The 21,674-nt window shown below is 47.6% G+C and overlaps 1 protein-coding gene across 1 annotated transcript; it reads left to right on the top strand.

Moving 5' to 3' along the window:
* Positions 1–26: 26 nt before the first annotated feature.
* On the top strand, positions 27–19,539 carry SIVA1 (SIVA1 apoptosis inducing factor). Its single transcript, XM_038748668.1, has 4 exons — positions 27–166; positions 10,773–10,991; positions 18,265–18,421; positions 19,268–19,539. The coding sequence occupies exons 1-4, from the start codon at positions 46–48 to the stop codon at positions 19,323–19,325; spliced, it is 555 nt and encodes a 184-aa protein (XP_038604596.1). The 5' UTR covers positions 27–45; the 3' UTR covers positions 19,326–19,539.
* Positions 19,540–21,674: the final 2,135 nt, after the last annotated feature.

The following is a 21,674-nucleotide window of genomic DNA, read 5'->3' as shown; positions in this document are numbered from 1 at the left end:
CGGCGGGGCGGGTGGAGGCGCCGCAGCGGGGGAGGCGCCGCGGGGATGCCCAAAAGGCGGTACCCCTTCGGACCCGCGGGGGCCCCGCTGCAGCTCAAGGTCCGCCTGGGCACCAAGGAGCTCAGCCGAGGCCTCTTCGGAGAGCGCTGCACCCCCGACATCTTCGGTCAGGGCTCGCGGGGGCCGGGACCTTACTCCCATCCCGTTTACGGGGCGCTCACCGCGTGCAAAGCACTGCGCTGAGCGCTGGGGAACGCGCAATCATCATCGTGCTGCTTGTTAAGCTCTTACTGGGTGCCGGGCACTGTTCTAAGCGCTGGGGGGGGGGGGGGGGCTTGAGCCAGCCGGGAGAGTGGGCGGAGCTGAGAGAATAATAATAATAATAATTGTGGCGGAGCTTGGAGAATAATGATGATAATAAGCGCTTAGTACAGTGGCCCGCACACAGTAAGCGCTCAACAAATACGAGTGAGTGAATGGCGTTTGTTTAGCGCTTACTATGTGCCAACCACTGTTCTGGGCGGAGCTTGGAGAATAATGATTATAATAAGCGCTTAGTACAGTGGTCCGCACACAGTAAGCGCTCAATAAATACGATTGAATGAATGAATGAATGGTGTTTGTTTAGCGCTGACTGTGGGCCAAGCGCTCTCCTGGGCGGAGCTTGGAGAAGTAGAGTAATGGTGTTTGTGAAGCGCTTACTATGGGCCAACCACTGTTCTGGGCGGAGCTTGGAGAATAATGATAACAATAAGCGCTTAGTACAGTGGTCTGCACACAGTAAGTGCTCAATAAATACGATTGAATGAATGAATGAATGGTGTTTGTTTAGCGCTTACTATGTGCCAAGCGCTCTTCTGGGTGGAGCTTGGAGAAGTAGAATAATGGTGTTTGTGAAGCGCTTACTATGTGCCAACCACTGTTCTGGGCGGAGCTTGCAGATTTATTTATTTATTTTACTTTCTTAATATGTTTTGTTTTGTTGTCTGTCTCCCCGCTTCTAGACTGTAAGCCCGTGGTTGGGCAGGGACCGTCTCTATATGTTGCCAACTTGGACTTCCCAAGCGCTTAGTACAGTGCTCTGCACACAGTAAGCGCTCAATAAATACGATTGAATGAATGAGTGAATGGTGTTTGTTTAGCCCTTACTATGTGCCAAGCGCTCTTCTGGGTGGAGCTTGGAGAAGTAGAATAATGGTGTTTGTGAAGCGCTTACTATGTGCCACCCACTGTTCTGGGCGGAGCTTGCAGATTTCTTTATTTATTTTACTTTCTTAATATGTTTTGTTGTCTGTCTCCCCGCTTCTAGACTGTAAGCCCGTGGTTGGGCAGGGACCGTCTCTAGATGTTGCCAACTTGGACTTCCCAAGCGCTTAGTACAGTGCTCTGCACACAGTAAGCGCTCAATAAATACGATTGAAGCTTACTATGTGCCAAGTGCTCTCCTGGGCGGAGCTTGGAGAAGTAGAATAAGGGTGTTTGTGAAGCGCTTACTATGGGCCAACCACTGTTCTGGGCGGAGCTTGGAGAATAATGATAATAATAAGCGCTTAGTACAGTGGCCCGCACACAGTAAGCGCTCAGCAAATACGAGTGATTGAACGGCGTTTGTTTAGCGTTTACTATGTGCCAACCACTGTTCTGGGCGGAGCTTGCAGATTTATTTATTTATTTTACTTTCTTAATATGTTTTGTTTTGTTGTCTGTCTCCCCCTTCTAGACTGTGAGCCCGTGGTTGGGCAGGGATCGTCTCTATATGTTGTCAACTTGTCCTTCCCAAGCGCTTAGTACAGTGCTCTGCACACAGTAAGCGCTCAATAAGTACGATTGAATGAATGAATGAATGGGTTTTTTTTTTTTAGCGCTTACTATGTGCCAAGCGCTCTTCTGGGCGGAGCTTGGAGAAGGAGAGTAATGGTGTTTGTGAAGCGCTTACTATGGGCCAACCACTGTTCTGGGCGGAGCTTGCAGATTTATTGATTTATTTTACTTTCTTAATATGTTTTGTTTTGTTGTCTGTCTCCCCCCTTCTAGACTGTGAGCCCGTGGTTGGGTAGGGACCGTCTCTAGATGTTGCCGGCTTGCACTTCCCAAGCGCTTAGTACACTGCTCTGCACACAGTAAGCGCTCAGTCAATACGATTGAATGAATGAGTGAATGGTGTTTGTTTAGCGCTTACTATGTGCCAGGCGCTCTTCTGGGCGGAGCTTGGAGAAGTAGAGTAATGGTGTTTGTGAAGCGCTTACTATGGGCCAACCACTGTTCTGGGCGGAGCTTGGAGAATAATGATGATAATAAGCGCTTAGTACAGTGGTCCGCACACAGTAAGCGCTCAACAAATACGAGTGAGTGAAAGGCGTTTGTTTAGCGCTTGCTATGGGCCAACCACTGTTCTGGGCGGAGCTTGGAGAATAATGATAATAATAAGCGCTTAGTACAGTGGCCCGCACACAGTAAGCGCTCAAAAAATACGAGTGAATGAATGGTGTTTGTTTAGCGCTTACTATGTGCCAACCACTGTTCTGGGCGGAGCTTGGAGAATAATGATTATAATAAGCGCTTAGTTCAGTGGTCTGCACATAGTAAGCGCTCAATAAATACGATTGAATGAATGAGTGAATGGTGTTTGTTTAGCCCTTACTGTGGGCCAAGCGCTCTTCTGGGCGGAGCCTGGAGAAGTGGAATAATGGTGTTTGTGAAGCGCTTACTATGTGCCAACCACTGTTCTGGGCGGAGCTTGCAGATTTATTTATTTATTTTACTTTCTTAATATGTTTTGTTGTCTGTCTCCCCGCTTCTAGACTGTAAGCCCGTGGTTGGGCAGGGATCGTCTCTAGATGTTGTCAACTTGGACTTCCCAAGCGCTTAGTACAGTGCTCTGCACACAGTAAGCGCTCAATAAGTACGATTGAATGAATGAATGAATGGTGGGTTTTTTTTAGCGCTTACTATGTGCCAAGCGCTCTTCTGGGCGGAGCTTGGAGAAGGAGAATAATGGTGTTTGTGAAGCGCTTACTATGTGCCAACCACTGTTCTGGGCGGAGCTTGGAGAATAATGATAATAATAAGCGCTTAGTACAGTGGCACGCACACAGTAAGCGCTCAACAAATACGAGTGAGTGAAAGGCGTTTGTTTAGCGCTTGCTATGTGCCAAGCGCTCTTCTGGGCGGAGCTTGGAGAATAATGATAATAATAAGCGCTTAGTACAGTGGTCCCCACACAGTAAGCGCTCAACAAATACGAGTGAATGAACGGCGTTTGTTTAGCACTTACTATGTGCCAACCACTGTTCTGGGCGGGGCTTGGAGAATAATGATAATAATAAGCGCTTAGTACAGTGGTCCGCACACAGTAAGCGCTCAATAAATACGAGTGAGTGAACGGCATTTGTTTAGCGCTTACTATGTGCCAACCACTGTTCTGGGCGGAGCTTGGAGAATAATGATAATAATAAGCGCTTAGTACAGTGGTCCGCACACAGTAAGCGCTCAATAAATACGATTGAATGAATGAATGAATGGTGTTTGTTTAGCGCTTACTGTGGGCCAAGCGCTCTCCTGGGCGGAGCTTGGAGAAGTAGAGTAATGGTGTTTGTGAAGCGCGTACTATGTGCCAACCACTGTTCTGGGCGGAGCTTGGAGAATAATGATAGTAATAAGCGCTTAGTACAGTGGTCTGTACTAAGAGTGGGACCGTCTCTATATGTTGCCAACTTGGACTTCCCAAGCGCTTAGTACAGTGCTCTGCACACAGTAAGCGCTCAATAAATACGATTGAATGACCGAGTGAATGGTGTTTGTTTAGCGCTTACTATGGGCCAAGCGCTCTTCTGGGCGGAGCTTGGAGAAGTAGAATAATGGTGTTTGTGAAGCGCTTACTATGGGCCAACCACTGTTCTGGGTGGAGCTTGCAGATTTATTGATTTATTTATTTATTTGTTTGTTTGTTTATTTATTTTACTTAATATGTTTTGTTGTCTGTCTCCCCGCTTCTAGACTGTAAGCCCGCGGTTGGGCAGGGACCGTCTCTAGATGTTGCCAACTTGGACTTCCCAAGCGCTTAGTCCAGTGCTCTGCACACAGTAAGCGCTCAATAAGTACGATTGAATGAATGAATGAATGAATGGTGGGGTTTTTTAGCGCTTACTATGTGCCAAGCGCTCTTCTGGGCGGAGCTTGGAGAAGTAGAGTAATGGTGTTTGTGAAGCGCTTACTATGTTCCACCCACTGTTCTGGGCGGAGCTTGGAGAATAATGATAGTAATAAGCGCTTAATACAGTGGTCTGCACACAGTAAGCGCTCAATAAATACGAGTGAATGAATGGTGTTTGTTTAGCGCTTACTATGTGCCAACCACTGTTCTGGGCGGAGCTTGGAGAATAATGATAATAATAAGCGCTTAGTACTGTGGTCCGCACACAGTAAGTGCTCAATAAATATGATTGAATGAATGAATGGTGCTTGTTTTGCGCTTACTATGGGCCAAGCGCTCTTCTGGGCGGAGCTTGGAGAAGTAGAATAATGGTGTTTGTGAAGCGCTTACTATGTGCCAACCACTGTTCTGGGCGGAGCTTGGAGATTTATTGATTTATTTTACTTTCTTAATATGTTTTGTTTTGTTGTCTGTCTCCCCCTTCTAGACTGTGAGCCGTGGTTGGGCAGGGACCGTCTCTATATGTTGCCAACTTGGACTTCCCAAGCGCTTAGTACAGTGCTCTGCACACAGTAAGCGCTCAATAAGTACGATTGAATGAATGAATGAATGGTGGGTTTGTTTAGCGCTTACTATGTGCCAAGCGCTCTTCTGGGCGGAGCTTGGAGAAGTAGAGTAATGGTGTTTGTGAAGCGCTTACTATGTGCCAGCCACTGTTCTGGGCGGAGCTTGAAGAATAATGATAATAATAAGCGCTTAGTACAGTGGTCAGCACACAGTAAGCGCTCAACAAATACGAGCGAATGAACGGCGTTTGTTTAGTGCTTACTATGTGCCAATCACTGTTCTGGGCGGAGCTTGGAGAATAATGATAATAATAAGCGCTTAGTACAGTGGCCCGCACACAGTAAGCGCTCAATAAATACGATTGAATGAATGAATGAATGGTGTTTGTTTAGCGCTGACTGTGGGCCAAGCGCACTCCTGGGCGGAGCTTGGAGAAGTAGAGTAATGGTGTTTGTGAAGCGCTTACTATGGGCCAACCACTGTTCTGGGCGGAGCTTGGAGAATAATGATAACAATAAGCGCTTAGTACAGTGGTCTGCACACAGTAAGTGCTCAATAAATACGATTGAATGAATGAATGAATGGTGTTTGTTTAGCGCTTACTATGTGCCAAGCGCTCTTCTGGGTGGAGCTTGGAGAAGTAGAATAATGGTGTTTGTGAAGCGCGTACTATGTGCCAACCACTGTTCTGGGCGGAGCTTGCAGATTTATTTATTTATTTTACTTTCTTAATATGTTTTGTTTTGTTGTCTGTCTCCCCGCTTCTAGACTGTAAGCCCGTGGTTGGGCAGGGACCGTCTCTATATGTTGCCAACTTGTCCTTCCCAAGCGCTTAGTACAGTGCTCTGCACACAGTAAGCGCTCAATAAGTACGATTGAATGAATGAATGAATGGTGGGTTTTTTTAGCGCTTACTATGTGCCAAGCGCTCTTCTGGGCGGAGCTTGGAGAAGGAGAATAATGGTGTTTGTGAAGCGCTTACTATGTGCCAACCACTGTTCTGGGCGGAGCTTGGAGATTTATTGATTTATTTATTTTACTTAATATGTTTTGTTTTGTTGTCTGTCTCCCCGCTTCTAGACTGTGAGCCCGTGGTTGGGCAGGGACCGTCTCTATATGTTGCCAACTTGGACTTCCCAAGCGCTTAGTACAGTGCTCTGCACACAGTAAGCGCTCAATAAACACGATTGAATGAACGAGTGAATGGTGTTTGTTTAGCGCTTACTATGTGCCAAGCGCTGTTCTGGGCAGAGCTTGGAGAAGTAGAATAATGGTGTTTGTTACGCGCTTACTATGTGCCAACCACTGTCCTGGACGGAGCTTGGAGAATAATGATAATAATAAGCGCTTAGTACAGTGGCCTGCACACAGTAAGCGCTCAACAAATACGAGTGAATGAATGGTATTTGTTTAGCTCTTACTGTGCGCCAACCACTGTTCTGGGCGGAGCTTGGAGAATAATGATAATAATAAGCGCTTAGTACAGTGGTCCGCACACAGTAAGTGCTCAATAAATATGATTGAATGAATGAGTGAATGGTGTTTGTTTAGCGCTTACTATGTGCCAAGCATTCTTCTGGGCAGAGCTTGGAGAAGTAGAATAAAGGTGTTTGTGAAGCGCTTACTATGTGCCAACCACTGTTCTGGGCGGAGCTTGGAGAATAATGATAATAATAAGCGCTTAGTACAGTGGTCTGCACACAGTAAGGGCTCAATAAATACGAATGAATGGTGGTTGTTTAGCGCTTACTATGTGCCAAGCGCTGTTCTGGGCGCAGCTTGGAGAATAATAATAATAATGCTGTTTGTTAAGTGCTTACTGTGTGCCAAGCCCTGTTCTGGGCGGAGCTTGGAGAAGAATAATTATAGTGGTGTTTGTTAAACGCTTAATATGTACCAAGCAGTGCTCTGGGCGGAGCTCGGAGAAGAATAATTATAGTGGTGTTTGTTAAGCGTTTACTATGTGCCAAGCAATGTTCTGGGCGGAGCTTGGAGAATAATAATAATAGTGCTTATTCATTCATTCATTCAATCGTATTTATTGAGCGCTTACTGTGTGCAGAGCCCTGTACTAAGCGCTTGGGAAGTCCAAGTTGGCAACCTATAGAGACGGTCCCTACCCAACAGCGGGTTCACAGTCTAGAAGGGGGAGATAGAGAACAAAACAAAACATGTAGACAGGTTTGCTAAGCGCTTACTATGTGCCAAGCAATGTTCTGGGTGGAAGTTGGAGAAAAATAATAATAATGGTGTTTGTTAAGCGCTACTCTGTGCCAACCACTGTTCTGGGCAGAGCTTAGAGAATAGTAATAATAATGGCGCTTGTTAAGCGCTTACTATGTGCCAAGCACTGCTCTGGGCAGAAGTTGGAGAAAAATAATAATAATGGTGTTTAAGCGCTTACTCTGTGCCAACCACTGTTCTGGGCAGAGCTTAGAGAATAGTATTAATAATGGTGCTTGTTAAGCGCTTACTATGTGCCAAGCGCTGTTCTGGGGGGAGTTTGGAGAAGAATAATTATAATGGTGTTCGTTAAGCGCTTACTATGTGCCAAGCGCTGTTCTGGGCAGAGTTTGGAGAAGAATAATTATAATGGTGTTCGTTAAGCGCTTACTATGTTCCAAGCGCTGTTCTGGGCGGAGCTTAAAGAATAATAATAATAATGGTGTTTGTTCATTCATTCAATCAATCATATTTATTGAGCGCTTACTGTGTGCAGAGCACTGTACTAAGCGCTTGGGAAGTCCAAGTCGGCAACATATTAGAGACGGTCTCTACCCAGCAACGGGCTCACATTCATTCATTCATTCAATGGTATTTATTGAGTGCTTACTGTGTGCAGAGCACTGTACTAAGCGCTTGGGAAGTCCAAGTCGGCAACATATTAGAGGCGGTCCCTACCCAGCAAGGGGCTCACATTCATTCATTCATTCAATGGTATTTATTGAGCGCTTACTGTGTGCAGAGCACTGTACTAAGCGCTTGGGAAGTACAAGTCGGCAACATATAGAGACGGTCCCTACCCAACAACGGGCTCGCAGTCTAGAAAGGGGAGACAGACAACAAAACAAAACATGTGGACAGGTTTGTTAAGCGCTTACTACGTGCCAAGTACTGTTCTGGGCAGAGCTTGGACAAGAATAATTATAGTGGTGTTTGTTAAGCGCTTACTATGTGTTAGCATAGTTCTAGGTCTATGCATAGTCTAGACATAGTTCTATGTTTTAGCACTGTTCTAAGCGCTAGGTGGAAAGCTTTGGTGTAGGGACTGTATATGTTACCGAATTATGCTTTCCAAGCGCTTAGTACAGTGCTCTGTCGCAGTTAGTGCTCAATAAATACGATTGAATGAATGAATCCGGGGTGCGTAGGCGGAGCTTGGAAATTAATAATAATAATGGGGTTTGTTAAGCGCTATGTGCCAAGCACTGTTCTAAGCGCTGGGTGGAGAGCTTTGGCTATAGGTTAGCCAGGGGAGTGGGCGGAGCTTGGAAAATAATAATAATGGGATTTCAATCAATCAGTTGTATTTATTGAGCGCTTACTGTGTGCAGAGCACTGTACTAAGCGCTTGGGAAGTCCAAGTTGGCAACATATAGAGACGGTCCCTACCCAACAGCGGGCTCACAGTCTAGAAGGGGGAGACAGACAACAAAACAAAACATGTGGACAGGTGTCAAGTCATCAAAATAAATAGAAATAAAGCTAGATGCACATCATGAACAGATTTGTTAAACGTTTACTATTTATTCACTCAGTCGTATTAATTGAGCGCTTACTGTGTGCACAGCACTGTACTAAGCGCTTGGGAAGTCCAAGTTGGCAACAGACAGAGAGGGTCCCTACCCAACAACGGGCTCACAGTCTAGAGGGGGGAGACAGACAACAAAACAAAACATGTGGACAGGTTGTCAAAGTCGTCAGAACAAATAGAATTAAAGCTAAATGCGCGTCATTAACGGAATAAATAGAATAGTAAACACGGAGAAGTAAAATAAATAGGGTGATAAATCTGTACAAATGTATATACAGGTGCTGTGGGGAGGGGAAGGAGGTAGGGCAGGGGGGTGGGGAGGAGGAGAGGAAAGAGGGGGTTCAGTGTGGGAAGGCCTCCTGGAGGAGGTGAGCTCTCAGGAGGGCTTTGAAGGGAGGAAGAGAGCTAGCTTGGCGGATGGGCGGAGGACGTGGGCTGGGGGCCAAGCACTGTTCTAAGCGCTAGTTGAAGAGATTTAGTTATGGGGTATCCGGGGGAGTGGGCGGAGCTTGGAAAATAATAATAACGATAGTATTTAACTGCTTACTATATGCCAAGCACTGTTCTAAGCTCTAGGTGGACCTTGAGTCCACTGTTGGGTAGGGACTGTCTATTTGTTGCTGAATTGTGCTTAGTACAGTGCTCTGCGCACAGTGAACGCTCAATAAATACGATTGATTGTATGAATGAATGAATCTGGGGGAGTGGGGGGAGCTTGGAGAATGATAATGATAATAATGGTATTTGTTAAGCACTTACTATGTGCCAAGCACTGTTCTAAGCACTGTGAGCCCACTGTTGGGTAGGGATCGTCTCTATATGTTGCCAACTTGCATTTCCCAAGCGCTTAGTAAAGTGCTCTGCACCCAGTAAGTGCTCAATAAATACGATTTATTGTATGAATGAATGAATCTGGGGGAGTGGGGGGAGCTTGGAGAATGATAATGATAATAATGGTATTTAAGCACTTACTATGTGCCAAGCACTGTTCTAAGCGCTGTGAGCCCACTGTTGGGTAGGGACCGTCTCTATATGTTGCCAACTTGGACTTCCCAAGTGCTTAGTACAGTGCTCTGCACACAGGAAACACTCAATAAATACAATTGAATGAATGAATGGGAGGGTTGGAGGGGGTGGGAAATACAAGGTGATTGGGTTGTCCCACGGGGGGCTCACACTCTTAATCCCCATGTTACAGATGAGGTAACTGAGGCCCAGAGAAGTGAAGTGACTTGCCCAAAGTCACACAGGGGACAAGTGGCAGAGCCGGAATTAGAACCCACGACTTATAATAATAATAATAATAATAATAATAATAATGGCATTTTTTAAGCACTTACTATGTACAAAGCACTGTTCTAAGCGCTGGGGGGATACAAGGTGATCAGGTTGTCCCACGGGGGGGCTCACAGTCTTAGTCCCCATTTTACAGATGAGGTCACTGAGGCTCAGAGAAGTGAAGTGACTTGCCCACAGTCACACAGCTGATGACTCCCAAACCCAGGCTCTTGCCACTAAGCCACGTAATAAGCAGCAGCATGGCTCAGTGGAAAGAGCCCAGGCTTGGGAGTCAGAGGTCATGAGTTCTAATCCCAGCTCCGCCACATATCTGCTGTGTGACCTTGGGCAAGTCACTTTAACTTCTCTGAGCCTCAGTTACCTCATCTGTAAAATGGGGATGAAGACTGTGAACCCCACGTGGGGCAACCTGATCACCTTGTATCCCCTCCCCAGAGCTTAGAACAGTGCTTTGCACATAGTAAGCGCTTAACAAATATGTTGCCAACTTGTACTTCCCAAGCGCTTAGTACAGTGCTCTGCACACAGTAAGCGCTCTATAAATACGATTGAATGAATAAACAAATGCTGTCATTATTATTATTATTATTAATGCAGTGCCTGGCACATAGTAAGTGCTTAATGAACGCCGTAAAAGAGAAGCGCGCTGAGGTGGGTGGTGGAACCCAGAGCTTTCCTGACACAGCATCATCATCAATCGTATTTATTGAGTGCTTACTATGTGCAGAGCACTGGACTAAGCGCTTGGGAAGTACAAATTGGCAACATATAGAGACAGTCCCTACCCAGCAGTGGGCTCACAGTCTAAAAGGGGGAGACAGAGAACAAAACAAAACATACTAACAAAATAAAATAAATAGAATAGATATGTACAAATGAAATAAATAAATAAATAAATAAATAAATGAAATGAAATAAATAAATAAATAAATAAATAAATAAATGAAATAAATAACACAGCGGTTGTTTTGTTGGTTCCTCCCTCCCGCGCCTCCGCAGAGAAGACGAAGCAGCTTTTATTCCAAGGGGCCCAGGCCTACATGGACCACATGTGGGATGGGAGCCCAGCGGGGAACTGCGCCGTCCTCCACCTCCCCGAAGAACCCCCCAAAGTCGGGCCCGGGACGGCGACGGCGGGAGCAGGCGGTCTGAGCGGCCAGATGGTCATCGGGCAGGACGGCAGGCTGCTCCGGAGGTGCTTGCAGGCCGCTCTCACCGGTGAGTGGGTGAGGGCTTCTAGACTGTGAGCCCGCTGTTGGGTAGGGACCGTCTCTATACGTTGCCAACTTGGACTTCCCAATCAATCAATCAATCATATTTGAGCGCTCACTGTGTGCAGAGCCCTGTACTAAGCGCTTGGGAAGTACAAGTTGGCAGCATATAGAGACGGTCCCTACCCAACAGCGGACTCACAGTCTAAAAGATGAGGTTGCTGTGTTGCCAACTTGTACTTCCCAAGCGCTTAGTATGGTGCTCTGCACACGGTAAGCGCTCAATAAATATGATTGATTGATTGGTTATTGACTGATGACTCCCTGCCAAGCTAGCTCTCTTCCTCCCTTCAAGGCCCTACTGAGAGCTCACCTCCTCCAGGAGGCCTTCCCAGACTGAGCCCCTTCCTTCCTCTCCCCCTCGTCCCCCTCTCCATCCCCCCCATCTTACCTCCTTCCCTTCCCCGCAGCACCTGTATAGATGTATATATGTTTGTACATATTTATTACTCTATTTTACTGGTACATATCTATCCTATTTATTTTATTTTGTTAGTATGTTTGGTTTTGTTCTCTGTCTCCCCCTTTTAGACTGTGAGCCCACTACTGGGTAGGGACTGTCTATATGTTGCCAACTTGTACTTCCCAAGCGCTTAGTACAGTGCTCTGCACACAGTAAGCGCTCAATAAATGCGATTGATGATGATGATGGTAAGCACTCAATAAATACAATTGAATGAATGAGGGCAGCCCCGGAAATGGGGCAGCAGGGAGGGCTGACTGACTGCGCCGCTCCCCTCCAGCTGGTTTCCTGTCGCCTACTCGCTCTCTTCTCCTGCTCCACCCCGTCTTGTGCTCTTGGCACTTTCCAAACTAATCTTCAAACTGACATTTTTTTTGTCCTCCTTGGAAAACTTAGAACTTCATTCATTCAATCAAACGTATTTATTGAGTGCTTACAGTGTGCAGAGCACTGTACTAAGCGCTTGGGAAGCAGCGTGGCTGAGTGGAAAGAGCCCGGGCTTTCATGGGTTCGAATCCCGGCTTCACCACATGTCTGCTGTGTGACCTTGGGCAAGTCACTTCACTTCTCTGAGCCTCAGTTACCTCATCTGTAAAATGGGGATGAAGACTGTGAGCCCCACCTGGGACAACCTGATCACCTAGTATCCCCCCAGTGCTTAGAACAGTGCTTTGCACATAGTAAGCGCTTAACAAATGCCATCATTATTATTATTATTATTATCATTATTATTATTATTATTATTACAAGTTGGCAACATATTGATGGTCCCTACCCAACATTGGGCTCACAGTCTAGAAGTTAGAACGTGTAAGCCGCGTGGCCCAGTGGAAAGAGCCCGGGCTTTGGAGTCAGAGGTCATGGGTTCAAATACCGGGTCTGCCAACTGTCAGCTGGGTGACTTTGGGCAAGTCACTTAACTCCTCTGTGCCTCAGTTGCCTCATCTGTAAAATGGGGACTAAGACTGTGAGCCCCCCGTGGGACAACCTGATCACCTTGTAACCTCCCCAGCGCTTGGAACAGTGCTTTGCACATAGTAAGCGCTTAATAAATGCCATCATTATTATTAGTATTATTATTACTAATCAGAAAGTCTGTTAATCAGAAAGTCAATCAGTGGTATTTATTGAGCACTTACTGTGTGCATGACACTGTGCTAAGCACTTGGGAGAGTACGATATGACAGTTGGTAGGCGTGAGCCCGGGACCCTCCTTCCCTCAAGACCCCCAAAGAGCCACCACCCCCAGGAGGCTTCCGATTGATCAGTCCTCACACCCTCCCTGACGTGCCATCTTATCAGCCTCCTAGGCCCTCTGAATGTATTTGTCACTATTATATACATCTATTCTTCCACAGATCAGTCAATTGTATTTAGTCAGTCGTATTTGTTGAGCGCTTACTGAGTGCAGAGCACTCTACTAAGCGTTGAGGAAAGTACAGTGTAACAGACACATTCTCTGCTCACAGTGAGCTCACAGTCTAAACGGGGAGACAGGCATTCAATCAATCATATTTTTTGAGCGTTTACTGTGTGCGATAAAGGGGGAGAGAGGCATTATTCAATCAGTCATATTTTTTGAGCGTTTACTGTGTGCGATAAAGGGGGAGAGAGGCATTATTCAATCAATCGTATTTTTTGAGCATTTACTGTGTGCGATAAAGGGGGAGACAGGCATTATTCAATCAATCGTATTTTTTGAGTGTTTACTGTGTGCGAAACACTGTCCTAAGCACTTGGGAAAGTGCAGCATAAAAGAGTTGAAGGATATCCCCCCACCTTACCTCCTTCCCCTCCCCACAGCACCTGTATGTGTATATGTATATATATATATATATATATATATATGATTGTACGTATTTATTACTGTATTTATTTCATTTGTACATATTCTATTTATTTTATTTTGTTAATATGTTTTGTTTTGTTGTGTCTCCCCCTTCTAGACTGTGAGCCCGCTTTTGGGTAGGGACCATCTCTATATGTTGCCAACTTGTACTTCCCAAGCGTTTAGTACAGTGCTCTGCACACAGTAAGCGCTCAATAAATACGATTGAATGAATGAATGAATGTTCCCTGGCCACAAGGAGCCTAGAGTCTAGGCAGGGAGAGAGCTATTAATACAAACTTATGGATATGTGCTTAAGTGCTGTGGGGAGAATAAGAGTGCAAATTCAAGTACAAGGGTGATGCAGAAGGGAGTGGGAGAAGAGGAAATGAGGGATTAGTCGGGGAAGGCCTCTTGGAGGAGGTGGGCCTTCAAAAAGGCTTTGAAAGTGGGGAGAGTGATCATCCATCGGATGTGAAGGGAGTTCCAGGCCAGAGGCAGGACGTGGGCGAGGGGATGGCAGTGAGATAGACTCGAGATCGAGGTACGGTGAGTAGGCTGGCATTAGAGGAGCAAATTGTATGGGTTGGGTTGTAGGAGAGGGCAAGACGATTGGTGCCTTAAAGTAGGGAGTTTCTGTTTGATGCAGAGGTGGACGGGCAACCACTGGAGGTTCTTGAGGAAAGGAGAAACGTGGACTGAATACTTTTGTAGAAAAATGATCTGGGCAGCAATAAGGATTGATGTGGAGTTTAGTTTCACTAGGATGGGTTCATCAGTTTGTCTACTGTTTCTCCCCAGTCGACTGTAAGCTTCTTGACAGCCATCAGGAATGTTTTTTTTTTTCTTTTCTGACCCCCAGAACCCTGCACACAGTAGGCAGCTGATGCACAGTCGCACTCACAAGCCCCTGAGCCATGCTATCACAACAGGCTTTGTACACGATAGTCATCGGCAGCGTGAAGAAGTGTGGAGAAGCAGCGTGGCTCAGTGGAAAGAGCCCGGGCTTTGGAATCAGAGATCATAGGTTCAAATCCTGGCTCTGCCAACTGTCAGCTGTGTGACTTTGGGCAAGTCACTTCACTTCTCTGGGCCTCAGTTACCTCATCTGTGAAATGGGGATTAAAACTGTGAGCCCCCTTTGGGACCACTTGATCACCTTGTAACCTCTTCCAGCGCTTAGAACAGTGCTTTGCACATAGTAAGCGCTTAACAAATGCCATCATCATCATCATCATCTGCAGCGTAAATTCATCTGACAGTGGACTATCAGTTTGGGTTTTCTTTTGTCTTTTGTTTTTGATGGCATTTAAGTGCCTACTATGTGCCAGGCACTGTACTAAACCCTGGGGTAGAAACATCCTTCATTCATTCAATCATATTTATTGAGCGCTTACTGTGTGCAGAGCACTGGACTAAGCGCTTGGGAAGTACAAGTTGGCAACATATAGAGACGGTCCCTACCCAACAGTGGGCTTAATCAGATTGGACACGGTCCGGGTCCCACATGGGACTTGCAGTCATCATCCGCATTTTACAGATGAGGTAAGTGAGGCACAAAGAAGTGGAGTGACTTGCCCAAGGTCACACGGCAGACAGGTGTGTACAATCCCCATTGTAAAATGGGGATTAAGGCTGTGAACCCTGACAACCTGACCACCTTGTATCCTCCCCAACGCTTAGAACAGTGCTTTGTGCATAGTAAGCGCTTAACAAATGCCATCATCATCATCAAGTGGCAGAGGCAGGATTATAAATACGATTGATGATGATGATGATGATGATGATAACCCAAGTCCTAACATCCAGGCGCAGGCTCTATCCACTCGGTCATGCTGCCTTTGTTAGCCTCTCTTTAAGGCTGTCTCCCAACACTCTCAAATCCTCTTTTTGGAAACAGGTCAAGACAGTATTCAATCGGGCATGTTTGGAAAGGGCCTGGCCTCTTCTTGCCTTTCCAACTTGTACTTCCCAAGTGCTTAGTACAGTGCTCTGCACACAGTAAGCGCTCAATAAATACGATTCATTGATTTTCCAGACCAAAATATTTCCTGGCCTCAGCTAGAAGGTCTATCTTGAGGTAAAATGCCCCAAGGTAGGCCGAAGACGGAGGGGGAAAGTAGAAGAGAAGGGAGATAATAATGATAATAATCATCATGCTATTTGTTAAGCGCTTACTTTTGTGCCAGGCACTGTATTAAGCGCTGGGGTGGATACAGGTAGCGTGGCTCAGTGGAAAGAGCATGGGCTTTGGAGTCAGAGGTCATGGGTTCAAATCCCAGGTTCGCCACTTGTCAGCTGTGTGACTTTGGGCAAGTCACTTAACTTGTCTGTGCCTCAGTTACCTCATCTGTAAATTGGGGATTAAGACTGTGAGCCTCCCGTGGGACAACCTGATCACCTTGTAACCTCCCCAGCACTTAGAACAGTGCTTTGCAACATAGTAAGCACTTAATAAATGCCATTATTATTATACAAGCAAATCAGGATGGACACGGCCCCTCTCCCATGTGGGGCTCAGAGTCTCAATCCCATTTTACAGATGAGGCACAGAGAAGAGACGTGACTTGTCCAAGGTCACACAGCAGGCAAATGGCAGAGGCAGGATTAGAACCCATGACCTTCGGGCTCCAAGGCCTGGGCTGTATCCACCAAGCCACGCTGCTGATGATAAGGAATGTGTCTAATTCCTAATCAGAATTCTGAGGGACTGTGTACAGAGCCCTACTATTCTGTTTATTTTGTTAATATGTTTTGTTTTGTTGTCTGTCTCCCCCTTCTAGACTGTGAGCCTGCTGTTGGGTAGGGACCCTCTATATGTGTTGCCAACTTGTACTTCCCAAGCGCTTAGTACAGTGCTCTGCGCACAGTAAGCGCTCAATAAATACGATTGAATGAATGAATGGGCAGGCAGATGGCTTTTCCATTCAGAACAAATAGGGGTCTGTGTTCCTTAAAAATATCCAGGACAGCAGACTCCACACTTTGCCATTCCAGGGCTCTGTGCTATGTTCAAGATGCCCGCTCCTTTATTAGCATTTGGGTGCTCACTGTTTGCAAAGCACAGAACTCAGGGCTTGGAAAAGGGCGACAGACATAAAGACATCACCCCTGCCCTCCAGGAGTTGATGATCTAATGGACAGTTCTCCTACTGCAATAATAATAATAATAAGGATGATGGTATTTGTTAAGCGCTTACTATGTGCAAAGCACTGTTCTAAGCGCTGGGGAGGCTACAAGGTGATCAGGTTGTCCCACGGGGGGCTCACAGTTTTAATCCCCATTTTACAGATGAGGCCCAGAGAAGTGACTTGCCCAAGGTCACACAGCTGACGAGTGGTGGAGTGGGATTCGAACCCATGACCTCTGACTCCCAAGCCCGTGCCTTTTCTTCTCACTTCTCATTCAGCTCCCCCTAGGCTGTAATCTTCCCCTGTAGACTGTAAGCTCACTGTGGTCAGGGAACACGTCTACCAACTCTGTTCTATTGTCCTCTCCCAAGCGCTTAGTGCCGTGCTAGACTCTAAACTCATTGTGTATTGGGAATGCGCCTGTTAATTGTTGTATCGCTCTCTCCCAAGCACTGGAGAGTTCTGCACACCGTGAGTGCTCGATAAATACGATTGAATGAATGATAAATACCACTGATTGATGGATTGATTCGATTAGTGACTCAGTGCGGTTCTTGAAGCTGGCCTAGGCCCGGAGAGCTGGAGTCTAAACGATGTCAAACTGGACCGAAAAGAAAGTCGTGAATTTTAGGATGGACTGGTTGGGACGGCCCCAGCCCCAGGGCCTCATTCCCGGCCCGCCGGCCGCTGCCGCCGCCTCCGTGCCGGGCAAAATGCCAACCTCAGTTAGGCCAGAAAGCAAACCCAGGAGTCCTGTTGAAGATCACCGCCGGAGGTGGAGGCCCGGGGGCTCCGACACTTTGCTGCTGGGTGACCTTGGGCAAGACCGTCTCTGTGCCTCAGTTACCTCAACTGTAAAATGGGAATGATGATAATGGCATTTATTAAGCGCTTACTCTGTGCAAAGCACTGTTCTAAGCGCTGGGAAGGTTACAAGGTGATCAGGTTGTCCCACCTGGGGCTCACAGTCTTAATCCCCATTCTACAGTTGAGGTAACTGAGGCCCAGTGAAGTGACTTGCCCAAAGTCACACAGCTGACAAGTGGCGCGGCCTGGATCTGAACCCGTGACCTCTGACTCCAAAGCCCGGGCTCTTTCCACTGAACTACTCTGCCTGTGAGCTCCTTGTGGGGAAAGGAACTGTGTCCAAACTGATTAACTTGTATTTACCCCACTGCTTAGAACAGTGCTTGGCACACAGCACTTAAGTACCATTGTGTATTATTGTTGTTATTATTAACAAGCGCTTGGCTTCTGATTTATCTTTATTTGAATCTGGCATATGGATCGTTTTTCTGCAAAACCATCCGGCCATGTTTTCCCTACTTCTTCAGAACCTCCAGTGATTGCCCATCCACTTCCACATCAAACGGAAACTCCTCACCATTGGCTTTAAAGCAGTCCACCACTTTTCCCCCTCCTACCTCACCTCGCTACTCTCCTACAACCCAGCCTGCATACTTCACTCCTCTCCTGCTAACCTTCTCTCACTGTACCTCCATCTCGTCTGTCTTGCTGCCGACCTCTGGCCCGGAATGCCTTCCCTCCCCATTTCTGACAGAAAATTACTCTCCCCACCTCCTTCCAAGCCTTATTGGAGGCCCATCTCCTCCAAGAGGCCTTCCCTGACGAAGCTCTCTATTACTTTCCCTCAACACCCTTCTGCGTCACCCCGACTCGCTTCCTTTTATTCATCCCCCCTCCCAGCCCCACAGCACTTATATACACATATGAAATTTAAGCCCTCAATCAATACGATTGACTGACTGACACCTCGAACTTCGGTTTCCCAAATAGATCCATCGGTGGGAGTGTCCAAAGCGTGTTCCTTCTGCGTGCGGACCGTGGACGGGAAAGAGGCCTGCGGCCAGTGTGACCGCTCCATGTGCCAGAACTGCGTCAAGACCTGCGTCTCCTGCAGCGCAACCACCTGCCCTCTGTGCTCCGTGGCAGAGTAAGCGGCCCCTCGGAGTGATAGCATCGAGCTAGGGGAAAGGAGAGGCAGGCGGGAAAAGTCCATGATGGCCATCCGGGGGGGCGACCGACATCGGGATTGAGAGCCGGGCTCCCTGCCTGAGGTGGGCAGAGTGTGGGATTTCAGATCCCGGGCGCCGGCGTCCCATCCTTCGGCTCTGCAGCTCCATGAGGAATTGCGGCCGGGGTTGCTGGGGCCAAGGGTGCATCGGTGAATCCGGGGCGGTGGGTTAATTTTCATCATCAGTCAATCAGCGGTATTTACTGAGTGCTTACCGTGTGCGAAGCACCGCTCCAGGCGCTTGGGAGAGTGTGATACAACAGAATTGGGAGACACATTTCCTGTCCACAGCGAGATTACAGTCTCAGAGCCAGTGATCCCAGAGTGACTTCACAGTGGAGAAGCAGCGTGGCCAGTTGGATAGAGCACGGCCCTGGGAATCGGAGGACTTGGGTTCTAATCCTGGCTCGGCCATATGCCTGCTGTGTGACCTTGGGCAAGTCACTTGACTTCTCTGGGCCTCAGTTCCGTCAACTGTAAATTGGGAGTCAATACCTGGGCTCCGTCGTACTTAGACCGTGAGCCCCGTGCGGGACGGGGACCGTGTCTGACCTAGTTAACTCGTACGTACCCCAGCGCGTAGAACAGTGTTTGACACATAGTAAGCGCTTAACAAACACTAAAAAAAACAGCACAAACTGTGAAGAGGTTGGGGAGGGAAATTATACTGTCTGAGAATGTCTGCTCGACTGACTATTTCTTTTTCTTCCTCCCTCCCCCCTGCAACTCTTACCCTCGTCTCCGACCCCTCCACCTGACCCTCAGCAACGGTGACGTTGGCGAAAAGATTCTCTGCAGTGGCTGTGCCATGTTTGAAGCTTAAACCATCTATTAGTTTGGACTGTCTCGGCTCCTCAGGTGCCTGAACGCTTCCAGTGACTCCGTCTGTGCCCGGACAGTTACTCGGAACGGCCGCGCTTCTAGTTTGGGGGGGGCGGGGGATTGGAGAGTTTAAGGGAGGTCTCTAGGCTTGTGGGTTTTCTGTTTTATACTTCGAAATAGAATAAAATCTTTTATATTGTGATCGCTGCAGAGGATTCATGCTAAGGCTGTAGTCTTGCTTTCTAATGAATCAATCATTGATATTTATTGAGCGCTCACTGTACTAAGCGGTTGGGAAAGTACATCAGAATTAAGCGACAGGTTGGCAGGGACTGTCCTTTAACATTGTTATACTCTACTCTCCCAAGCATTTAGTACAAAAATAATAATAATAATAATAATAATGACATTTATTAAGCGCTTAGTACGTGCAAAAGCACTGTTCTAAGTGCTGGGGAGGTTACAGGGTGATCAGGTTGTCCCACGGCAGGCTCACAGTCTTAATCCCCATTTTACAGGAGAGGTAACTGAGGCACAGAGAAGTTAAGTGACTTGCTCAGTCACGCAGCTGACAAGTGGCGGAGCTGGGATTTGAACCCATAACCTCTGACTCCAAAGCCCTTGCTCTTTCCACTGAGCCAGGCTGCACTCTGCACATAGTAAGTGCTCAATAAATACCATTGACTGACTGCCCTTAACGAGCTTATAGTCTGGAGGGAATTTAAAGGGGATAATTAGATGTAGGATGCCAAGAAAGGCCTAAGTCTGGATGGCCCAAGGGGGCCTGGATGTCTTTAAGCGTGGCTCAGTGGGAAAAGCACGGGTTTGGGAGTCAGAGGTCATGGGTTCGAATTCTGGCTCCACCACATGTCTGCTGTGTGACCTTGGTCAAGCCACTTAACTTCTCTGGGCCTGTTACCTCATCTGTAAAATGGGGATTAAGACTGTGAGCCCCACGTGGGACAACCTGATTACCGTGTATCCTCCCCAGCACTTAGAACAGTGCTTTGCATATAGTAAGCACTTAACAAATGCCATTATTATCATTATTATCATTATTATTATTATTATTATTATTATCATTATTATTATTTTGCCCCCAACACAAACTTCGGCCATCTGCTTTTTGAGTTCCATGTGTGTCTCCATCCCTGATGAAGAGGATAGGGACCAGAGGGGCGGAAGATTCCGCAAGGACAGATTCCGTCGGTTTTCATTAAGGTAGCGGGCTCCTCTGGCTGGCTTTTGAGAGAGTGTATCTGTTGTGATGCCAGATCAGGAACTCGAAATCAAAGTCAGAGGCTTATTTTCAGTGCTAAAGAGGAGGAGCCAAGCCCCTAACCCTTCCCCCTCAACCCTCCTGCAGAGTTAGGGGGTTTCCTTCATCCCATCATCTTCCCCTCCAACTCCCCAAGCCTGACTCATGGGTGGAGAGGCTGGGCCACTGAAGGCTGCTCCTGGGCACTGGCCAAGTAACGGCGCTGTGGCCGCGGATCCCGGGAGGGAAAATGATGGACATAGGCGGGAGGGAGAATCATAATAATAATAATGGTATTTGTTAAGCGCTTACTACGTGCCAAACACTGGAGAACTGCTGGTCTGCCGCAGCGGAGGAGCAAGAAGAGCCTCAGGCTAGCGGGGAGTGGCACGTCCTGACGGCATCGCTGCTCCCGATGGAATCCCATCCGTGGCACGTCTGATCCCGTCTCCTGGGCCGGGAGCAGCGGGGCCCTCTGGGTGCTCAGCGGGCACCAGGGTAGCCTGAATCGTGAGTATAGGCGGTGTCCTCCCAGAGGTTGGGGCCGTTCTGCCGCCAGGGCATGGGGAGCCCACGCCCAGCTGCAGGCTGGCAGGGGAGCAGCCCCACTGCTGGAGTAATGGCAGCGCTGGGGGAGGTCAAGGGCCTCGTCCGGAGGGGCATCTCAGGCCGGTGAGTTGGGACCGCCGCTCCCGTTGTCCCTTAGCTGTGAAATCAAGTAATTTCAGTTTCCTAAGGAAGGGACTGCAGCACACCTCTACCCATGTTAGGTAATATCCTATCCCAGTCGTAGTCAGTGGTATTTATTGAGCACTTCACTGTGTGCAGAGTTGTATTAAGCACTTGGGAGAGTACAATAAAGTAGAGAAGAGAGACCATTCCGCTGGACAGGGCATGTCTCCATGTGTGTGAAGCGGAAGCTTCCGTGGCACTGCAGCAGGATCCACACTCCCACACGCGAAGGTGTCGGGAGTGCCCGGCCCGGTGGCCTCCATCTGCCAGGCCCCGCAAGAAGCGGCAGTGCTGCTGGGGAGAGAGAGCTGGCCCCGGCGGGGTTGGGGGGGGGGGGTATATAATAATGATGGCATTTAT

Source organism: Tachyglossus aculeatus, chromosome 1 (assembly GCF_015852505.1).
Source record: "Tachyglossus aculeatus isolate mTacAcu1 chromosome 1, mTacAcu1.pri, whole genome shotgun sequence".
NCBI lineage: Eukaryota > Metazoa > Chordata > Mammalia > Monotremata > Tachyglossidae > Tachyglossus > Tachyglossus aculeatus.
Note: the sequence above shows the minus strand (reverse complement) of the source record. Positions and strands in the feature narration are given on the sequence as shown.

Excerpts from the sequence above, each read along its gene's own strand:
- SIVA1 (XM_038748668.1), top strand. The coding sequence starts at position 46 with ATGCCCAAAAGGCGGTACCCCTTCGGACCCGCGGGGGCCCCGCTGCAG. Across the intron at positions 167-10,772 it reads CTGCACCCCCGACATCTTCG|AGAAGACGAAGCAGCTTTTA; the intron begins GTCAGGGCTCGC and ends GCGCCTCCGCAG. Across the intron at positions 10,992-18,264 it reads CTTGCAGGCCGCTCTCACCG|ATCCATCGGTGGGAGTGTCC; the intron begins GTGAGTGGGTGA and ends TTTCCCAAATAG.